Raw genomic sequence first — 20,065 nt, 5'->3', positions numbered from 1 at the left:
AACTCATCATCTTGGTTCATGGCTAAATTGAGTTTAGTTGAAACCTGACAATAGAGTCAAGAGATACACAGCACAGATACTCTACAATTGCATAAGCCAGTTTCTCCAGGAAACCAAGTTTTAAAAAAAATATAAGAAAATGGGCAAATGTCCAGTTGAAGATGATCAACGAAAAGCTTGTGTCAGCATACTCTAATTTATTCTGATTTTGCCTTTAAAAAATGCTTACATGGAGATTTTTTTATTTAGGTAGCACATGACCAAAAAAGTTAACGTATAAATTATCTACTACACTAAGGTGGTGAACTGCTTGTGGAGAGTAATTATGGTAAAGTAAGTACACACAGTAATCATGTAAGCACAACGTTTCATGTTGTAGTGAAACTAAATATTTAAGCTATCTTGGGGGCAGGAGAGGGGGAAAGATTGCTAGCAAGCCAATTAAACCATGGAGAAACAGTATCAAACCCATCAATTAAAGGTTATTAGTGTCATTCAGAGCAATACTCAAAGTTCAATAGTTCAGAAAATTAATGTATAAACGATCCTTCTCAAGAACCATGAGAAGCTAAAGAACCATGAACACGTGACCCACTTGATTTTGTCAGTATTCAACTTCTGTGATTTTATGAGCCAAGTTGACTCTACTGGCCTTTCAAAATCAAAGTACCAAGGCAAAATAGGCACTCTAACCTCTGTCCCATAGGGAATCTTGGCCATTGTTTTGTGCCACATTTTGTGAAGTGTGATACTAAAAGTTATGATATTCATACTAGTGTATGCCCAGACAATCACTGCGGACTGAAAGTCACAACATCAGTGCAAGTAAGAGTCAAACAAAACAGGAAAGTGATCGTTGTGGGTTGGTGATAAATGATGATGTGCATTAGTCATTTACATCCCAAGATAAAAATCTAATGTTTTTACAATCTTAACTTAGAGAAGAAGCAGATGCATAAGCAACTTACGAAACAAAAGATTTTTTTCCCATATCATTTAGGAAACTAAGTTCCCGTTTCTGATGTCTTTTGGAATTACCTTTCTAAAAATTTAAGAAAAAAAAAAAAACACATGAAAGAACTACAAGATTACTTTATATTTTAAAGGTCAGAGCAAGTGAATACTTTCCATACTAAGCTTTTAAGATAAAAACCTATATAAATAGTATATGCACTCAAAATAATTAGAACAAAAACCATAGAACAGTCCTCTGTAAAGTGTAGCTTTTTCATTTTAGATAATTTGTTTGCTTTCCAAATGCCATCCCATTAATGGCTGTGAAATCACTAATGTTCACAGAAAAGAACAAGCTATTAAAAGAAGTGTGGCCTACTGATCTTTAAAACATATTGAGTTTAACCTGCTCAGGGAAACAACTGCCAGAAGAAATAAGGTATCAGGCTAGGCACTGAGATACAAAGTCTAAAAAGAAATAGAAACTTAAGAACCAAGTGACAAATGCAACCTGTCACCAAAGCCTCTTTGGTCACAGATGATCCTGTATTTATATATGAATCAGTGTTGCATACAAATCAGATTACAAACGGATTAGAGGGTTAAACTACATGCATCAGCAAAACTGTCATCTACAAAACAAGTTTGTGTTACATTAAGATCAGCCCTGCAGTCTGTAAAATACACAAAAACCCCCGTAAAACTAGATTCACAGTTCAGCAGATTTTCCCTGCTTACAGGTTCTCTGCGCAATACTCTTCCATCTCTGTCTGCTCCAACCTCCTGAGGCCTGAAAACTGTCAGTGCAGGAGAATTGGAATCCAGCCTCCATGCCAAACATCAAGTCCCTCCTGTCACCTGTCCCATTCCTGGAAACATTCAAGGCCAGGTTGGATGGGGCTCTGAGCAACCTCATCTGGTTGGGGATGTCCCTGACTCCTTGCAGGGTGGTTGGACTAGAGGGCCTTTGAAGGTCCCTTCCAACCCAAATCATTTGATCATTCTACCTTCCTGCCACTACATTCCAGTTGCCGCTTACCAGGGGTTTTTGCATGTTCGCTCAGTTGCCACCTTCCCATCATCACATAGGGTTTTATGAAACCTTTCCCTGATGACACTGTTCTCCGTTTGCCCTACATACACCCTGTTTTAAACATCACTTGGATTCCCGTTTCATCTCTAAATCTTCCAGAAGATTAACGCCCAGAACATACTGTGAATACTGACAGAGATAACTCAAAATCAGTGTGTGTGGGGGGAACAGATGCTAGAGAGGAGCTCTTTGAGCTAGGGCTATTTCTGAGGCAATTTAAATTTCTGGATCTAATTATTAGATTATCTAATTAGATTATCTAATTATTAAGTTATCTAATTATCTATTAGATTATCTAATTATTAGATCCAGGTATAGGAACTGATCCTATTCTCATTCTGTTTCAATATAGGAAGTAGCGGGTTTCCCTAGCAGCAATGCTGAAATCTCTCTCTAAAATTCAAAAGATGCCTTGTTCCAGAGATAGCAGGTTATAAGAAAGAAAAATACTAAAAAGTTAAAACTTTAAGCCTCAGTGCATTGAGTCAACTAAGAGACAATTTTATCTCCCACCCTTAAACAGTTCAAAAATAAAAATCAAACAACACTGCTAAAACCAGCTCTCAAGTCCACCAGTACCCTTCTGTTAAAGCAAGATAAGCTGGAGACAAAGTTGGAGAGGAGGCTCACTCTACCCTTTAAATTAAATTCAAGTTATTAAAACCACACCAACACACACAAAACCAATAACCCTCACTCCCACAGAAACTACTGCCTTTATCAAGGCTCAGACTCATCATTTCTGGTTTTGTCCTTCAGCTTTCTCAGGAGGTTTGCCAGTGTCAGTTCTGCTTATCCTTCCAAGTATCTTAACTTCTGACAGTTTTTTTCAGTAGGCAATTTCTCATAATTAGTTCCTAATTATATATCAAGTCCCACACATTTTTAGAGAGTTTCTTCTGTTCCTAACATCTTTTCCAATTGTGTTTGCACTCGTCATCTTTTGAAACTAATCTTTCTTCTTCATAGTCTACTCAGTATTATAGTTTCCAAGTCTTCTTTCATCCTGTTGTTAAGCTCTTTTGGTTTCTCATGACAGAATAAGAAATTTGAAATCAAATAAGCACTGCTGGCTGTTGACTGAAAAAAAACCCAAACAACTATTTAATGGATAAATCCTTAGATTTTCACTTTATCTGACCAAGAAGTGACCTTGTCTTACAGATTTGAACAGCTGGGCACTGAGTGAAACAGGTACAACCTTCTTTCGCATTTTCTTTGGTTTTACCTAAGTCCAGCAATTTTATCAAGTACCTAACTACTAACACTCTCGCATTTAAGTCTTCCCAGAGATCTGCCAGCAAATTAATACATCTGCAAACAATCGCCTTTAAGACTGTTTGTAAGCAAACAGTCCCCTTAGAGATCTTGGAATCTGCAGCACTACTTGATCACACAAGTGAAACACCACTGTATCAAAAATTGCACTAATGACTAGATATGTCAATGAGTTGAGCCCCCAGAATTCACCAGCTTCAAAACAATGTGCTAAAACCTGTTTACATTTAAAAATGCAAGGCAAAATAGGCTATCAAACACAAAATCTTCCATAGATAGCTAGTGGCAGAAAGCTAAAGGTGAATTCCAATATATTCAAGTTTCTCTAGGAATGAAAATACCCTATTGTTAGTGTATACATGCATACATTTCTGGTGCTAAGTTCTCTTAAAAGTATTGCCCTATGAACTTTGCATATTAAATAACACTAACTTTTTATCAGTTTTCCAAGGAAAAAAAGCTGCTGGCAAAAAGCTGAAATATGGTAATACATTTTCTTATTAAACTATACCTTCAGGTGCTGAAGTAAAATGAGTGAGTTGCACTGATTTCACATATGCAGCAGTTTGTAATTATGAACACTGCGGTGCATACCAAATAACCTATGAATGTCCATGGAAAGGGAAGAGAACATAGCTAAATAAATCTCAAGTGAAGGACTGCAACTTCTAAAGCATGGTGACACAAACACAACAAAAGGAAAATAGCTCAAAGTTTTGACATTCTTTAACAACTATCCTGCTTTAAATCAATGTATTTTTAAGGAGAATCAATGATACTATGAAGATACCAACCAACAGCTTTTATGTTCTCCATCTTGCAGTTTCACAAACGGGAAAATGTAGATTTCTAACAAACGGCTCAGATTTAGAAAAGATCCCAGCACAAAAAACACTTAAGGCAAGCATGAACTATAAAGATGCAAACAAGCACAACAATTTAATTGATTTCATTTTGCATTGGCAAAAATCAAGGAGGTCTAGAATAAATATTAAAAGATAGTAGAAAAATCAGCAAGTCAGAATTAATTTCCAAAAATATGCCTAAGAATTTATAAAAAGTAATAAATGACTTGCCTTGTATATAAGGAGAGGGGTACAGATAAAAGGAAACTAATAAACCAGAAAAGGATGAAACAAGATCATAGGCAGATGAAATCATTAAGTAAAGGCATCATCACCAATTTTTCTGAGAAGCCTAAGGCAAAATACCAAAACCTGAGACAAATGTTTTGTTGATTAGGAAAAAATAAATTAACACACTTAACTACATCTTACATTTAAACAAAATAAACACAAGCTCAGAGGAAGCATGATACATACAATGCTACCAACCAAATTAGACTGATAATGATGAGTCCATCATTAAGGCCTTGCTACTGTGTATTAAGTACACAAGGTTTGAAGGACAGCAGAAAAGCTAGGAGGGAACCAAAATCTACACACTTCTTTTACTCTCATCTGGCCTGTTACTCTTGTCTGATCTACTCCCATCAGAAACAAAGCATGTCTGACCTCATCCATAATCAGAAATAATCCTTTAATGTGTTCTCTAGCTACTGTTCCAGTTCCCTCAGCTTCACTTAACTTACCCACCTCTTAACTCATTTTAATTAGGGGATTTTTTTCTGTCCTAGATAATTTTGCCTGAAACAAGCAGCAGCACAAGCAGAGCAACAAGCTAATCTAAGGAAACTATAACCTGTTTCTCTGGCTCAGCTGTAGTCAAAGGAAAAGGTACATCCAAGGCCAGCTTTGACAGCCTCCTTCGTTCCTTTCTGGATTCCCATTAGTCCAATTTATTCATTTATTTATTACACTACAACTGCTAAAACTTAAATGTTTAGCATACCCAGAACTTATAAAACTTTTCTGATATACTTACCATGGTTTCTCACTAGCTTATTCCTGTCCAAGATGTGGAAGCTACCTCATATTTACATCCTCTTTCACCTTTACACTGTTGAAGCGTTTTAAAACAGTTTTGTTTGAAGCAATGGACACGAGATGGGGAGGAAGGCATGCAGTATACTTCCCAACCTTACAGAAATTTGAACTATTTTATCATGACAGAAATGTTTGTATATTTTTAATGGTCTGATATTAAAAACAAAACTTTCTTAACTAAATCCTCACAATGTAAAGTTTCATTCTGTGCGCTATCAGTTTTCTCTCAGAGCAGCACCTCCAGAGAACAGAGCCCCATTAAAAAGTGTTAAATACACACAAGGACAATTAAGTTATTCCTGTATAGATCTTAACAGAACAAGAGATCTGACAAAGCAGAACAAGAAACAGTTCTTCTGAAACTACACACATTACAATGCTAAAATCTAACTTTTGCTTACTTAACGGCAACTTCCTGGCCAGAGATTTAAGTAGTTTACCTAAAAATGAAAAGCAGTTAGATAGTCTAGAATCTAGACAGCCACACATCCATTTTTCCTTCTTTCTATGCACCCTATCTATGAAGTGTCAAAAGCAAGCTTTAGAAAAATCAGTGATTTTCAGCATCTCCCAGCAAGAAGGCTGTCCAATAACAGCAACAGTTCATTAATACTACTGAGGGCTGTTAGCAAGTAATATTAATTTAGAAAGTCAAGTAAATAGGCAATTAATTCAAATGTTTGAACACTTTAAAATATAATTCTCCCGAACATTTAAAAATATTAGTGACCTGAAAGTATTCAGTCAGTCAGTAATTCCATTAAGAAAAAAAGCATTAATGAATGCATTAATTCCTGTGCTTCCTTCTTGGATGCCAGAGCTCTGTGGTAATAGGCAAATTGAGGTCTGAGTGTCAAATCTCATTCAGAAACTTAGAGGTTTGATTTTTTGCCAAAATCAAGGAAGGTACTTGGCTCATTTGGCAAAATTTGTCTTCAGAAAATAATAGATTTTCAGAGGTAACCCACGTCACTTCAACTTGCATATGCAACATTTAAGAAACTGGACACATAATAATGAATGGACTAATTAATACAGTGTTGCAGACTCGATGTCTAGACAAGATAAGACATTTCAAGAATCCCTGCTACTCATGCTCATAAAGGAACAACAAAGAGATAGCCTTTTGTGTAACACCAACGCTGAATTGCTCCAACTGTGAATCTAACACCAGGGACATATTTGTCATCACTTCCGAAAAAACCCCACACTTCAGCATATTATGTGCTAAAAGCATAAGATGATCCTTAACTATATAAAAACAGAAACTAAACAAATCCAAAACAATACTTCAATATATAGTGCATGTTATTAAATGCAAACATATTTAAAAGTGCATGAAATCGTTACATCAGTAACCTATAAATATTCATTTACCTTGACATGCCAATGCAAAATTCTCTGCTACACTATTCTCAAGTACCCAGACCAATTTTTTTAAACATTTATTTAACGGACTTTGACCCCACCATGCTCAGACAACACATCACATCAAATTTCAAAATTATAATTGTGGAAGAAAGAGGGAAAGGCATGTTCAAAGGCATAAGGAAACACGTAGCTCAAAAAAAAAACCCAAAAAACAAACTCCATCAACCTAAAAAAGCTAATTACTTCATTATTTTTGCTTTTAAAAACTCTTCAAAGTTTCTGATTGCTTACAAATAGAACATCAAAAGCCACATTATTGATCTAGAGCCTACTTCATGGAACATATTAAAACATGAGACATACATTAATGCTGCAGAATTTTAATTCGTTACAGAGAGGAATAAAGATGGAAAGAAGACACACCAGGATGGATGGGACTAGTTTTCCCAGCACCTGCTGTGTGGAAGTTCCAGGAAAGATCCTCTTCTACCAATCACACAGTGTCAGAGCCAGGAGGCCCTGGGAACTCAATCCTTCCCTGAGAGCAGCTGAGCCCACTCCAGGTGGAGCAGGTCTCTCACCTCCCCAGACGAGGCCAGCCAAAAGCAGGGGAACACACCAAGGAGCTGGGACTCCGAAGTTCAAGGATGGGGACAGGAAATTGCCAAGAGGAGCAGGGAGTAGAAACTGTGCCCTTAGTGGAAAGAAAGCATGTTCTGGAGAACAGGAAGCAGGACCGACGGCCGCTGAGCTCAGAGAGAGAGCAGTGAAACACTGAAATAGGCTGTCCAGAGAAACTGTGGAGTCTCTCTCACTGGAAATATTCAGGATTCAACTTGTCAGAGCCCTGAAGGACCTGATCTAAGGTCCTGTTTCAAGAGAAGATTGGCCTAGGCGAAGTCCCATCCAACCAAGACATATCTACGATGCTGCCACTATGACTATCATTTCAAAGATGAGACCAGAGATTTCCAGGATCTGCAGCCCCAATTCAGCAGTTTTCAAGTGCCTCTGCATCTTCAACCATGTTCTTCCCTCCCAAGTAATACTGGCAGACTTAAAATTAAACATACACTTTGGAGTTTTTCTAGTTTGGGAGTCCCACAGATAATTCTTGGCTCTTTTCAAACAGTGTCCAGATTCCTTATCCATGAGCACAACTTCTATTCTCCTTTCTGAGACATGAGCAATATGTAAGATATGGAGATGGGCATATTTAAACAGAACACCTGTATGAATATTTCAATCAATTGCTGAAGGGATTTTTTTTGTTGTGGTTTTTTTTTTTTCTTAAGAGAAATAACAGACTATCACAAGCTGCCACCTCCCTTCTCCCACCTAGGGCATCAGGGTGTTTCTCTGCTGTACAGCAATGAATTTGCTCACTGAGACACTGTACGTGTTATGTCAGCACAGTTTTTTGCCTCTGTTTTTTCCTGAGATAGTACCATACTCTGAAGTAAAACTAAGTATTTTGAAAATTTTACTCTTTTTCCTGGTTGGAGCTTTGGAGACAGATGGATATGGAGAGGACAAAGCAAAGAGAGCTTTATCATGAGTCTGGAACAGCAAGAATACCTGGGAATCACGATAAGAGTAAATATGAACTGAAAAGTAAACATCACTAGATTGGATGTGCCAAGAGAAAGCATAGAGATAGAAGCAGAAGTGGTCTGATGGGTCAAGCCTTCTAATTAAGTTTCACTTTCTCAAACACTAGCCAGATCTTCATCAGCTCTTAGACACATACCCAGTGGCACAAGAAGTTATTTCTACCCTGTCTGATTCAATTATTTATTTATTTTAGATGCTTTAATAGCTGCCCAGTGAAGACTGAAAACCAATCTTTTGGGAATCTGGCTTTGCAGAAGGATTACAGCTTCACCACTTTTGCAGCGTAACTCTTAGCAATAAGTATTTTACTTTAGTAATCCTTCCACAAAATTACGTTCCAGAAATAATACATTAAACTAGGTATTCAGAAGCTATTTTAAAAATCTGAATGAAATTCAACTTGAAAATCTCCACATAAGAAGTTTTACTGCTGTTACTGGAATCTTCAAGACAAATAATAAGAAACAATTATATAAAAGCTTTCTTGTAAATGTATTCTTTATTTCTTTATCAGTTCAGTCTTCCTATTCCTAAAGTGTATTATGGTCTACAGTTCACTTCTAAGATTTAACTGTTACATCTATATAAACAGTACAGCATGACAGGAAACAGTATTAAATTTGCACGTTAAAGACTAACATTACTGTGCAAAAACCAGAAACCTATTTTTGGTTAAATAGTAGTAAAATTAGCATAATTTATATTGAGAAGTTCATCCAAAGAACCTTGAGTAAGCAGTTCACCACAGGACTGCAAATTTAGTTTCTATTCCACTCTTTGCTGCCTCTCTCATTCCTTGTCAAAGGTGGAAACTCAAGCCACACAGAATCAAATCAAACTTACTTTTAGATGCTGACAACTCAAAGTCAACGGGACACATTTCTACAGAGAGATTGCTTCCATATACAGTATGACTACTCACAGTATTTCACAATTATGAAAATCATTAGGACTATCATAATCACAAATTTTCTGGATTTTCTTTTTTAAATTGCTGAAGCAGAAGTTACTTTTAAGCATTTAACTGAAAAACACATAAATCATTTTACAGTCTTATGTTTGAATGATTAAACACATATCTTGTCTAGCTCTCAACAAGTTCACATTTGAAGATGTTCCCAGTATCACTCCAAAATCTTACTTTAATTCTGTGGAAGCTGACAGCTTCAATATTCAAATCAACAACAGGAAAAACTGGTTCTATGAAATCCAAATCTTTTCAAGTTATTCCTCAGGCTTTTCTGAGCTAAGTTCCTAAAAGTATTCTGTTTTACGGAACATAACCTAGATTTCTTTAGAGATAAGGGCAACATAATAACATCAGATCATATTGAAAACAACATTTGGTTTTTAAGCCCAAATTTTCATCTGTCTTCGCTATAAGCTTGTCCTCAGGACCACGGGGCAGGTTTTCATGGGAAATAAACCAATCACAGATTCACCAGCATCAGGCTAAATAACCGCAATTGCTATTTTTTAAAAATCTGCTTCTAGTCTTTTCAGTTTGTCATTTTTAAACAGCCATAACTTTATGCATGTGGTAGTAGCTGATTCAGGCCACACACAACCTGGTGATCAGACACACAGGGATAAACAAACTGCATCATGACCCTCATAGTTACAGCTGCTGTGGTTAACTCCATCCCACCCAGACCAGCACACATGCAACACCATCCTCACCAGGAAACATGATTATGCAGAGTCAACATGGGGGGGGGACACGACACCAAAAAAACCCAATTGAGTAGAAAGTTGTTTTTCAAGTGTCAAGAAAAAAGGAACAACAGGATTACGGTACAGGAAATGGGCTCACAGGCAACAGAACAAAGGCCACTAGGATTTAGATGGAAAATGAAGGCCTAGAATAAGCTTATCTCAAACAAGACCAGAGGCCTATTTTCTCGAAGATGTTATTATGACATAGTCATGACGGGGGAAAGTGATCTGTACTTCCCTTCCACCCATCCCAGGCACACACTGAAAACACTGTAAATCAGAGCAAGTTTGAAGAAAGTAACTTCTTTCTCCCACCCAACTTATAAACTTTAAATGCAATTTCCAGAGTTGGGCAGAGTTGCATTTACGTCAGAAAGATCAAGTCAGAAAAATCTCTAAACTCTCAATTTAAACTAACAAAACTATGTAAACAAAACCCTATGATTGTTTATGACAAATAAAATTGAAGAGGTTATTGTAGATAATTTCCTTACTGCGAAGTGATGTGACATTAAAGATGAATACAGGAATAACCATTGAACCTGCTCAAAAACTCAATGTTATATAAAAAGAGTAGCAGAAACCTTGTTTTGTATTTAATTAATCCCCAAGTACTCAACACAAAAGAGAAAAGAAAACAAATTTTGAACACAATATCGCTCCCTCATCCAGATATAAAACACTGTAGTCAAAGCAAAACTTAAAATTTCTTAATCTTCGGAGAATGACAAAGGCACTGAGATTCAAAGCTGATTTAAAAAAATCCAAACACAAAATCCCAACAAAACAAAATGCCCCTGAAAAACTCACAACACAAAAAAACCTCAACAGGCAGCTTCTAGTGTTCAATCCCAAACTGTATATATTTAAGTTAAGGAAATTACAGTGTAAAAATAATCTTTGATAACTTGATCTCATGTAAAGCCTTACTTTTAAATTACATTTGAAATTATCTGTATTATATTTGATTTTAAAACAATTCTTCAAAGAAGCAGTCATTTTCTTGGTTTGCAAAATAGAAGGTGTTGCATATAAGTTACAGAAAACTACCACTAATTCCCACATGCAGATAAATGCTATGCTTCTTCAGTAACGTACAGAATTAAATAGACAGAGATGTTAGCATCACATCATCTCAAGAAATCAGATTAGATTCACATTGTGCTCCAAGGAGGAAAAAGTAAACCAACATATTTCTAGCAGATCAAACCATTACACAGGTACTTTACTACTGATAAAATGTCAAGAGGACTCACCTGCTCAATCTCCTTCGTCTTAGTTACAATTGCTTTTGAGCGGCCAAGAAGCTGGCCATCCTCATATAATTCTGTACTATCCATTATATTTGTTTCTGTTTCCTCCGTCTGTTCAACATATAATGGAGCTGAAGATCCAGCCTTAAAAAAAAAAGAAAAGAAAAGAAAAGAGAATTTTCAGTTTTGAGCAAAATAAAAACCTCAAAGAGTGAGAGCAAAAATAAAAATAAAAACCCAAATACAGTCATTCAGTTAGATATGTCTTTGTTTATCAAGACTATTAGTGAAGTAGTATTGCTACAATTTAACAGATACAGAAATATGGATTTTAAACATGTAGAAAATGTGACATCATTAAAAAACCCTACAACTTAGTCCTAACTATGTAAAGACAATGATGTCAGATAACTTTTATCTGCCTTTCTGCTGAGAAGGAGCTCATATATGTGATATTTGTTACCTCAGCTGACAAGAAATCCACATTGTAAGTGTGATTAGCTTTCTAGGGAAGGATAAAAGTAACAAAATCAAAGGTAAACAGGCAATGACAAAATCAAAACGCTCTCAGAAAGAACTCTTGCAGCACTCAGGGCCATAGGTTAAATATTAAAGGAATAGAGATACCTATTGCATAGCAAAAGCAATCATGCGCTTAGATGATTCCTGATAATATGAGAAATCTTACTGAAGCACTGAAATTGTATAAGCTTCTCTCTAAAACAGAGATTAAGGCAGTATCCCTGCCCCAAAGAAAACAGACTCCCACTCCAAGGAGTTTACACAGACGATGCAAAAAGATAAGAAATTACTACAGCATATTTAAATGCAATATTACAGAACAGATTTGTAGAACAGTTAATTACTTTTTAAAAATAAGATTTGATAATTCAAGAAGATGCACAGAAGTATTTTCTACTACTGGAGAATCTTAAGACTTAACTAATGTGAAAGAGAAAAGCATTAGACAAAAAAAGAAAGCTTAAGTGGTCCTATGAGCACTGGAGCAATATAAACCATTAAGATTGCATCTCAAATCTTGTTATTGCAGTAAATCACGAAATGTCCAAAAGGGAGTAAAGGCTGCTGAGAAGTTCAGTGCAACACAAAGTTCAACTATCAAGCACTATGTAAGATTAACTGGAAAAAGTCAAAAACTCTTGCAATTCATACACGCCAGGCTACTCATCAGGTGAGAAGTATCCTTTCTTCCAGAACTCAGAAAGACATGCCTTACCTCCTTCATTAGCATTCCTGCACCACACTTTCTTAGTCAACAAATCATCTCAGACTCTGCAATAAACTAAAATTGTTTCATTTTGAATCTTTCTTTATTTTAAATCTTTTTTGCCACTGCAATTTTCTCTGAGGCAGAGAGGAAGCTTTAAACAACTCTTCTCCATATGGCCTACTCTGTTCTTTCCTCCCTTGCATTACCTTCTCCTCATCAAGAACAGGAGTGATTTTTCTCTTCACTCTGACTCTCCTTAATCTCTCAGAAATGTCCATGCATCACATGTTCTCCTCCATATGACAGTCATGCTTGCATCAGTTAGTTACTCCTTTTTCCTCACTCCAACCCCTCCTCCTCTTTTTTAAAAATTTCTTTTTCCTGGATGGAAAGTAACAGTTTATTTATCCAACTGGATCTTCCTTGTCCAATCTCAAGAAGCTGTTGATGCACTCAGCCATTACATCAATGGACAGGACTTAGAAGTTCAGATAAATATGGATGCAGTGAGTTTATTTCTCTAATCTAGCCCTTAGGTTCCACAAGCGTGAAATACAAGGAGGAAATTTGATGCTTCCCAATATGCTTCTATTTACCCTCAAATTATTTACAAATATAAAATACCATTAATTATAAAGTTCAAACATGTGACTTTGTAAAGTAGGTACTATTTTGTTTTTCTAAGAGTGTCTCTAAATTTGAACAAAGTGAAAGTTGAAGATGAAATGATCACAGAATTAAAACAGAGTATTTTATAAAAAGACATTATATGACTTTGGTTTGTTTTAAATTACAAATACGTCTTCCTCTAACATAGCAGAATCCAAAAGAGACATCCTGTCCAAGAGCAGCATAACAAAAGAAAGATTGAAAAAGGCTATAATCACACTTCAATATAGCAAGGGGTAGAAGATAAGGAGAGGCAAGAACAGATGGGTATAAGCTGGCAACTAATTAACATTGACTATTCATGAAATAAAGGTTCTAGGGGAAAAAATAATCTACTCAGTGCAGTACCAAGGCAAAAGCTTAATTTTTAATACTACTGAGGAGGACTGCTTTCTCAAAAGGAATACATGACATGGCATGAACTAAACTCAATAAACTAGAGGTTCTCTTTTAGTCTTAAGTATTAAAGGTACACACGTATTCTGACTCAGAAGATTCTTGCTAATTTTAAGGAGTTCAGTAGGTATACACCTGCACTAGTGCAAGAGTTCCTTGGAGAATCCCTAGGAGAGCTGCAGCCTTATTTTGTCAGTTGTAGCTCAATGCGAGTTCAAATTATACTAACAAAACCTACTCCGCTTTTGTGTATTTTTTAAAATAAATAAATGGATAAATAAATAAATCAATCACAAGGCTTTAGTCTCCCTTTTACTCCCTTTCAACAAACATTTAATAGCACAGGCAGACAAATTCAGGGGTAAATGACAAAATGTGCCTTTCAGGAGAGTACAGAAAAACAAGAGTCTATTGTAACACTAAAATAAACCAATTAATACTCATCTCTTACATTATACTCTGTTGTTTCAGGTACGTTGCTTTCATCGGCCTTCTCTGACTTTTCAGCTGCCCACTTGCTTGCAGCTTCTGCAAGTTCCTTTTCCGATAGTCTGTTGCTCTTATCCAAGGCCTGTATGAAAACATTACAGACAAGGTTTAACATTGAATGCATATACACATGGCAAAACATCTTCAAAATAAAAAGAAATAGTTATTCAGATGCCTGAAATGTTTTAAAAAAGAAAATAAGGAAGTTGAAACTATATCGTTTGCTGACCAATTTCTTTAAAAAGAATATTAGGTGGGGAGAGAGAAGAGAAAGAAGAGAGAGAAGGAAAAAAGGTAAGTCAACAAAGTTCAGTAAAATGCTAAGAAAAGCACCATACTTTCAGAATCAGTTTTATTAAATTCACGGGACAGAGATAACAGAAAAATAATTTGAGACCAGTTGAGTTTAAAGACACATGGATCAAATGGGCACTAAGAAGCCAGACACAAATGTGGAGTAATTTAATAATTTAATGTGATTTTCAGGCATAAAAGGCTGTAACAAATTTAAACTGAACTACTAAATACTGTGCAGGGTATAAAACCTAAGCTAATTAGGAACAAAAAGATTTTACATATACTTTAAATTATCAGAGCTGCTTCCATTCAAATTCATTAATTTTTATTTGGGGGAAAGTTGACCATTTATAATAGAGTTAGTCATGGCTTTATGGCCTTTAAATCTACCTTTTCAGATGGAAAGGCTCATATAAATAGTATTTTAAAACTGATTTCTCTCTAAGAATACAATTTCTCTTTAACTAACAGAGCAACAGACAGACAATGACAAACACTTGCTTAGCAAAACCAGTTTAGGAAGAGCGAGCTTTATAATTCTGGTTATCACTATGTGGGTATTTCATTTGAATCAACTGTATGTATAGAAGCACCCATGCAAGAATCTATACAAGTCTAGTATTAAAAACTGCAGCACTAAGATGAATATCTAAGAGAAGACAGAAAAATCCTACTGCCTGAAAAAGGTTGTCACAATTTCTACCCAATCCCTGTTCCATGTTAGCAAACAGAGGGGAAAAAAAAAAAAGCAAACAAAGAACCAAATGAAAAAAAAAAAAACAACACTCCTCCTCCTTATCATTAGTTCATTTCAAATTACATAAATGGCCTGAGGAAGGAAATACTGTGACATGTAATAAAACTGCTTCATCTTCAGACCTTTTGTGCTTACCTCAAGTAAAATACTATCCAAACATATCTTTGTGCTGGAGTATGGCATAAGTATACAATTCACCGAACCCTTCCAGGATTCTGTGCCATAAAGGCACCACCTTTATCTGAATCCAGAAGAGAAGTGCAACACAATGTTCAAATAGGAATCCCTCTTTTCTACAACTGTAAATTACAGAATTATAACCAGCGAAGTCGGTGGGTGACAAAATTCAACATGCAGGAGTATGAAGAGGGTTCTTAAAAGAAAGGGGTGATATAATTCACAGAAGAATTAGTCCAACTCACCTTTCCAAACTACAGGATTATTCTTACATTAATCTCACTACAAACTATCTGTTGCCAAGTTTTTTTTTTCCAACATGTTCTTAATTCCCCATAGTATGCCTGACTTTTCCCTAGCTGCCAATAAATCTTGTACTGTGGTACTACTATGAATCTCTCCCTTTCCTCAAATGTAGCTCTGGTCAATACTAACAAAATAAAGGACCAGTATCTTTGTCACCAACAGCCAGCTTTGCATGAAATGAAGATAAATAAAGTCTTACATGACTTACAATATTTCAAAAAGCCACAAACAGAAACTAATTATTCTAGTATCTACTGAAATACAGCAAAAAGAATCTGTTTAATTTAATCTCACTAAGATTAACTCAATAGGTTGCATGTCAATAAATATGTATTACAAAATTCTGAGTGCATTTGACATAACAAAGTAATGGTATATCCACAGGTACACTCAACTGAAAAATGGGAGCCTAGGTATATTTACTTAGGCTGCAAACTTGCAAGAAGTGAACAACCTAGTATATCATGTAAAAAACAACTGAATTTCCCCCACTGCCTTAAAATGGAGGTGTCTTTTTTCTTTTTCTACCTTATGCATAACGTAAGAACTGCAAAAACCTGTTAGTTTTCTGCTATGTTTGCCAGGAAGCTTTCCCTGTCTCACACATCTACTTTTTGCTCTAATTATGCTGGATACAGCCTCCAAGGCTTGCAGTCCAGACAGTTATGAAAGAGAAACACAAAAGATTTCATGCCGTAGTCAATTAAACAGGTGGTTAAGATCAGATAACACCAACATGTATTAATTCACATGCATTAATATGTAAAAAATTAATTATACGACAGATAAGAATACCTTTTCAGATTTGAATATATAGTTACTACAGTGAAAAGAGATATTGCTGTAGAAGCATATACATTTGTAAGTATTTCAAAACTAAATTATAATTTAGAGCATTGAAAATTTTCTCCTTTAATATATAAAATATATAACTCATTTCTTAAGCCTAAGTAGATTGTAAGACCCTGGCCCTGGAGATGTTCAACATGTTCTGCCAAGACTCTTTCTGTCGATATTTCTATGTCAGTCAAGCACTTCTATAACTTAACTGCTCGGTGTAATCCCGCCATCACCCCAAGAGGTTCCACTGACACAAGACAGTACATTACAAGCAGATTTCGGGACTTCAAGAGAAAAGCAATAAAAGGTCACTGAAGTACTTCAATTTCTGCAGCTGATGCACACCCAATAAATATCTGTGTTGTCTGGGGAAATGATTTCCATCAGACAGAAGATTTCATTCTGTGTAGCTTACATCAAGTGGATACCCACTGCCAGGAGATACATGCAAACTGCTGGCAAAAAAACCCAATACAGCAGAGATCAGACTTTCCTGAAGAAGAAAGCAAAACATTTACAGAATACTTTATAGTTCAAGCTCACACTGCATATTAATACAACAGCAAGAGATTTTGCAATGTCTCCTTGTTCTCAAAGGTTTGCATTAAGAAAGGATTTGGTACTAAGCTGTAATAGGCTGAGTCCGTAAGCAAAACAGGTGAACTAATTAGCAAGTTTATTTTATAATCCAAATCAGTGTAACTTCTGCATAAGAGTTTTTATCTTACTTTCCTTATTTACATCACTGAAAATACATAACTTGCCCCCCCCTTCAGGACATTGGCAATTAGCTAATGCCTAGCACAGCAGTTCTAAAAGAGCTGCATAAGGGATAAGTACTTCGAATGACATAACCAAAGCCTGATTTTTTCCCCACCTAATTATTTCCTTCAGTCTCACCTTCTCACAACAAAAAGCACCTTTCTTTCTTAATTTTTTTTTTTGTTTACGCATTCCACTGCTTTTATTAAAAAGATCTCAAGAACCATGCTAGTACACCATACTACCTAGGGCAAATGCTACTTTTTAATAGGACCTTATTCACTTAGAACAATATAATGCATTGTTTCTTTGTTTCTCATTAAAGTATTTCTCAAGAATTTAGAGAAAATACTCCTGTGGAAGTGTTCATTTTAACCTCAAATATAACTTACAGGCAAGCAGTCTGTGATGTGAAAATGTTTTTGCTGCCACAAGACAGCCAGAACAATATTGAATGCTGATTGTTCATTAGTGTTTATTTGCCTGTCCATTTAACTAATTAGCAAGATTATGTAGTTGGTGCTCAGCCCACAAGATATTTTGGATGGGAGATTAAACAGCTTCATTTAAACACAAAATAGCATTTACCAAACTATCCTGCAATGTGGCTCCCTTCCCAAGTAAACGCTGTCATTCTTGCCACATCCTCGAGTAGCCCTGCTTTCAAGCTAACGCTGCTATTCGCATTATCTTCCCAGTCAGCCAGACACTTCACCACACTGTTTCCAAATCCAGTCACAGCTCAGGAATCACTAAAGGATGGAGTTCAGTGCAAGTACAGGCTTGTCCAATTGATCTGTTGGTCCTAAAAACTGCTTCCCTGTTTTTCTCCTTGTCATTCCTTTTCTAGCACATGCTCGACTTCGGAAAATGACAATTTTAAACACATACAAAACTCCCTTTCTCCTAAAATGAGACAGTGAATACGGAATAAAAAGCTTTATCCGTGTCACACTCAGATAAACACTGCATTATCAGCACCTTCCTGCCAGATAAGGGAAACCTATCCTCTGCTGGACAGCAGAGCAATTCAAGATGCTCCTTTCCTTAACAGCTGCATACAGTATCTCTTTCCAACTGAGGAAAAAATCCACCAATGAGAAATCTGAAACCATTAGCAAGAAGTACTCAAAAAGAAAATTCACCTTTGATGAGGGTACTGCTGTGGAGCCCGAAGGTGATGCATCTCTTGATGTTTTCAGTGACTGAGCTGATGTCCTCTCTTTACCTACAATTAAGAAAAAATTAACAACTGTAAAACTATATTAAAGATACACGTCAAATATACTAATCGGCTTAGAAAAATGGCAGTGAAATTCAGTTAAGTCAGACATTAAATCCGCACACTCCATCACCTGATAAATATTGATAACACCTTCTCTTTACAAAGAAAGAAGACATACACCTATATTATGTTTAGGGAAATCGATTGTCCTGTTTTTCAACAATAACTGAAAGGGTGTATCAATATGATTTGGCAAGGTGATGTGGTCTTACTTTTTAATATTCCTGTACTGATATAAACAGGTGAAATATTAGACATCAGTCAATCACTTGAGGAAACCAGGCAGTGTAAGAACTGGTTCATAGTATGTTGAAAAGCCCTGCTACGAGAAACAGTCAATACAGTGGTACTGTATTGACCATGGGCTTTGTATTATCATGATACAATGGTTTTGTATTATCAGTGTTTTTCTTATAAGAGTTAAAATCAGCAAAATGACAATTCAAATTCACTGTGCTAACCGCAGTCTGCGCATAGCCTTGCGACAGACCGGCTACAGGCAGCCTACAACAGCAGAACCAGCTGCAGTGCAGACTACTAGTTTTCAACTTCTGGTCCTCAGATTACATCTAAGGGACCTGCAAAAGGTAAATACAGAAAGCAGATGTGTTGTCAGTAGACCTAAATTAACTAGACTATTCACACTCACTGGGAAATGGATGACTGTTCACAACAGAAAACAATATAGGCTTACCTTGGCTTCCATTAAATTAGTATAATACAATTAAGAAAGGCCTATCAAATACTTATCAAAATTGGAATATAAGTTATTTTAGTAGAACTATAAACAAACATGGCTTTAGTTTAATGAGTCAAAGCAATAAAGAGCAAACATGGCATCTCACTCCTAATAGTCAAGCTAGTTTCTTTTTTTTCACTTGATGCTCTAAAACAAGACTGCATTGTGTTGTGTATTTTAAAATACCACTACCTATACAAAAAATGTAAAGAGCAGTCTATGCAAAACGCATACTTTTAACAACAGAAAATGTTTCAGAGATGTTTGGAAAGCTGGTCTTTTACTCTTTCCCCACATTTTCATACCATATGTACAGTGTAGACTTAATACAAAGCAAAGATCAAACCCCTGCTCATCTCTACACATTGCTAGAGGCAATGAGTAGAGAGTTACTGCTGTGATGCTGAAGGCCTACTAATCCCTGCAAAAATCTTCACAGCTACTGATGAGTCTTTCAAAAACGCTACTGAAAATAGCTGGGGAAGTTACTCTGTCAAAAGTTAAACGTTCCAAATTGCACTTTAACCCTTGATTTGAAGATGATGCTAAATGGAGAGCATACTTAAAAACATAGCAAGCTGCCTCATTAAGAACTTCTAGTAGTCATAAAACAAAAGATGAATTATGAATTACCTTTAACAAAGCTCTTTAACAATGAAAAGAAATAGCAAAAACTGCAAATAATTAAAGGTTCCTATAAATACACAGTGTATGACAAAACCAAAACTGTGAAGATAGAAACAATCATGTATTTAATCTGTCACACTCCCCAGAGCACAGTATGTTTCCCTTGATACCACCAAGTAACACAGAAGTTTTGCTGTTGTGATACCTGCTTTTCAGCTCCACAGATGAGCTATCTCCTTCTAAATTTACAGACTACTCTAACTCT

The 20,065-nt window shown here is 36.0% G+C and overlaps 1 protein-coding gene across 3 annotated transcripts in view; it reads right to left on the bottom strand.

Annotated features, from left to right (window-relative positions):
• The window catches only part of PPHLN1 (periphilin 1), a 76,479-nt gene that overhangs the window by 20,370 nt on the left and 36,044 nt on the right, over positions 1 to 20,065 (bottom strand). For all 3 annotated transcript variants that reach the window (XM_086748200.1, XM_086748208.1, XM_086748218.1), the window contains 3 exons: positions 18,295 to 18,377; positions 13,973 to 14,092; positions 11,229 to 11,369 (listed from right to left, as the gene is read on the bottom strand). In XM_086748200.1, the coding sequence (XP_086604326.1) occupies positions 11,229 to 11,369; positions 13,973 to 14,092; positions 18,295 to 18,377 (344 nt within the window). The remainder of the gene's footprint in view (positions 1 to 11,228; positions 11,370 to 13,972; positions 14,093 to 18,294; positions 18,378 to 20,065) is intronic.

This window comes from Chlamydotis macqueenii, chromosome 1, assembly GCF_036417535.1.
Source record: "Chlamydotis macqueenii isolate bChlMac1 chromosome 1, bChlMac1.mat, whole genome shotgun sequence".
Classification (NCBI taxonomy): Eukaryota; Metazoa; Chordata; class Aves; order Otidiformes; family Otididae; genus Chlamydotis; species Chlamydotis macqueenii.
The sequence above is the reverse complement of the archived record's forward strand: the minus strand, read 5'-3'. Positions and strand labels throughout refer to the sequence as shown.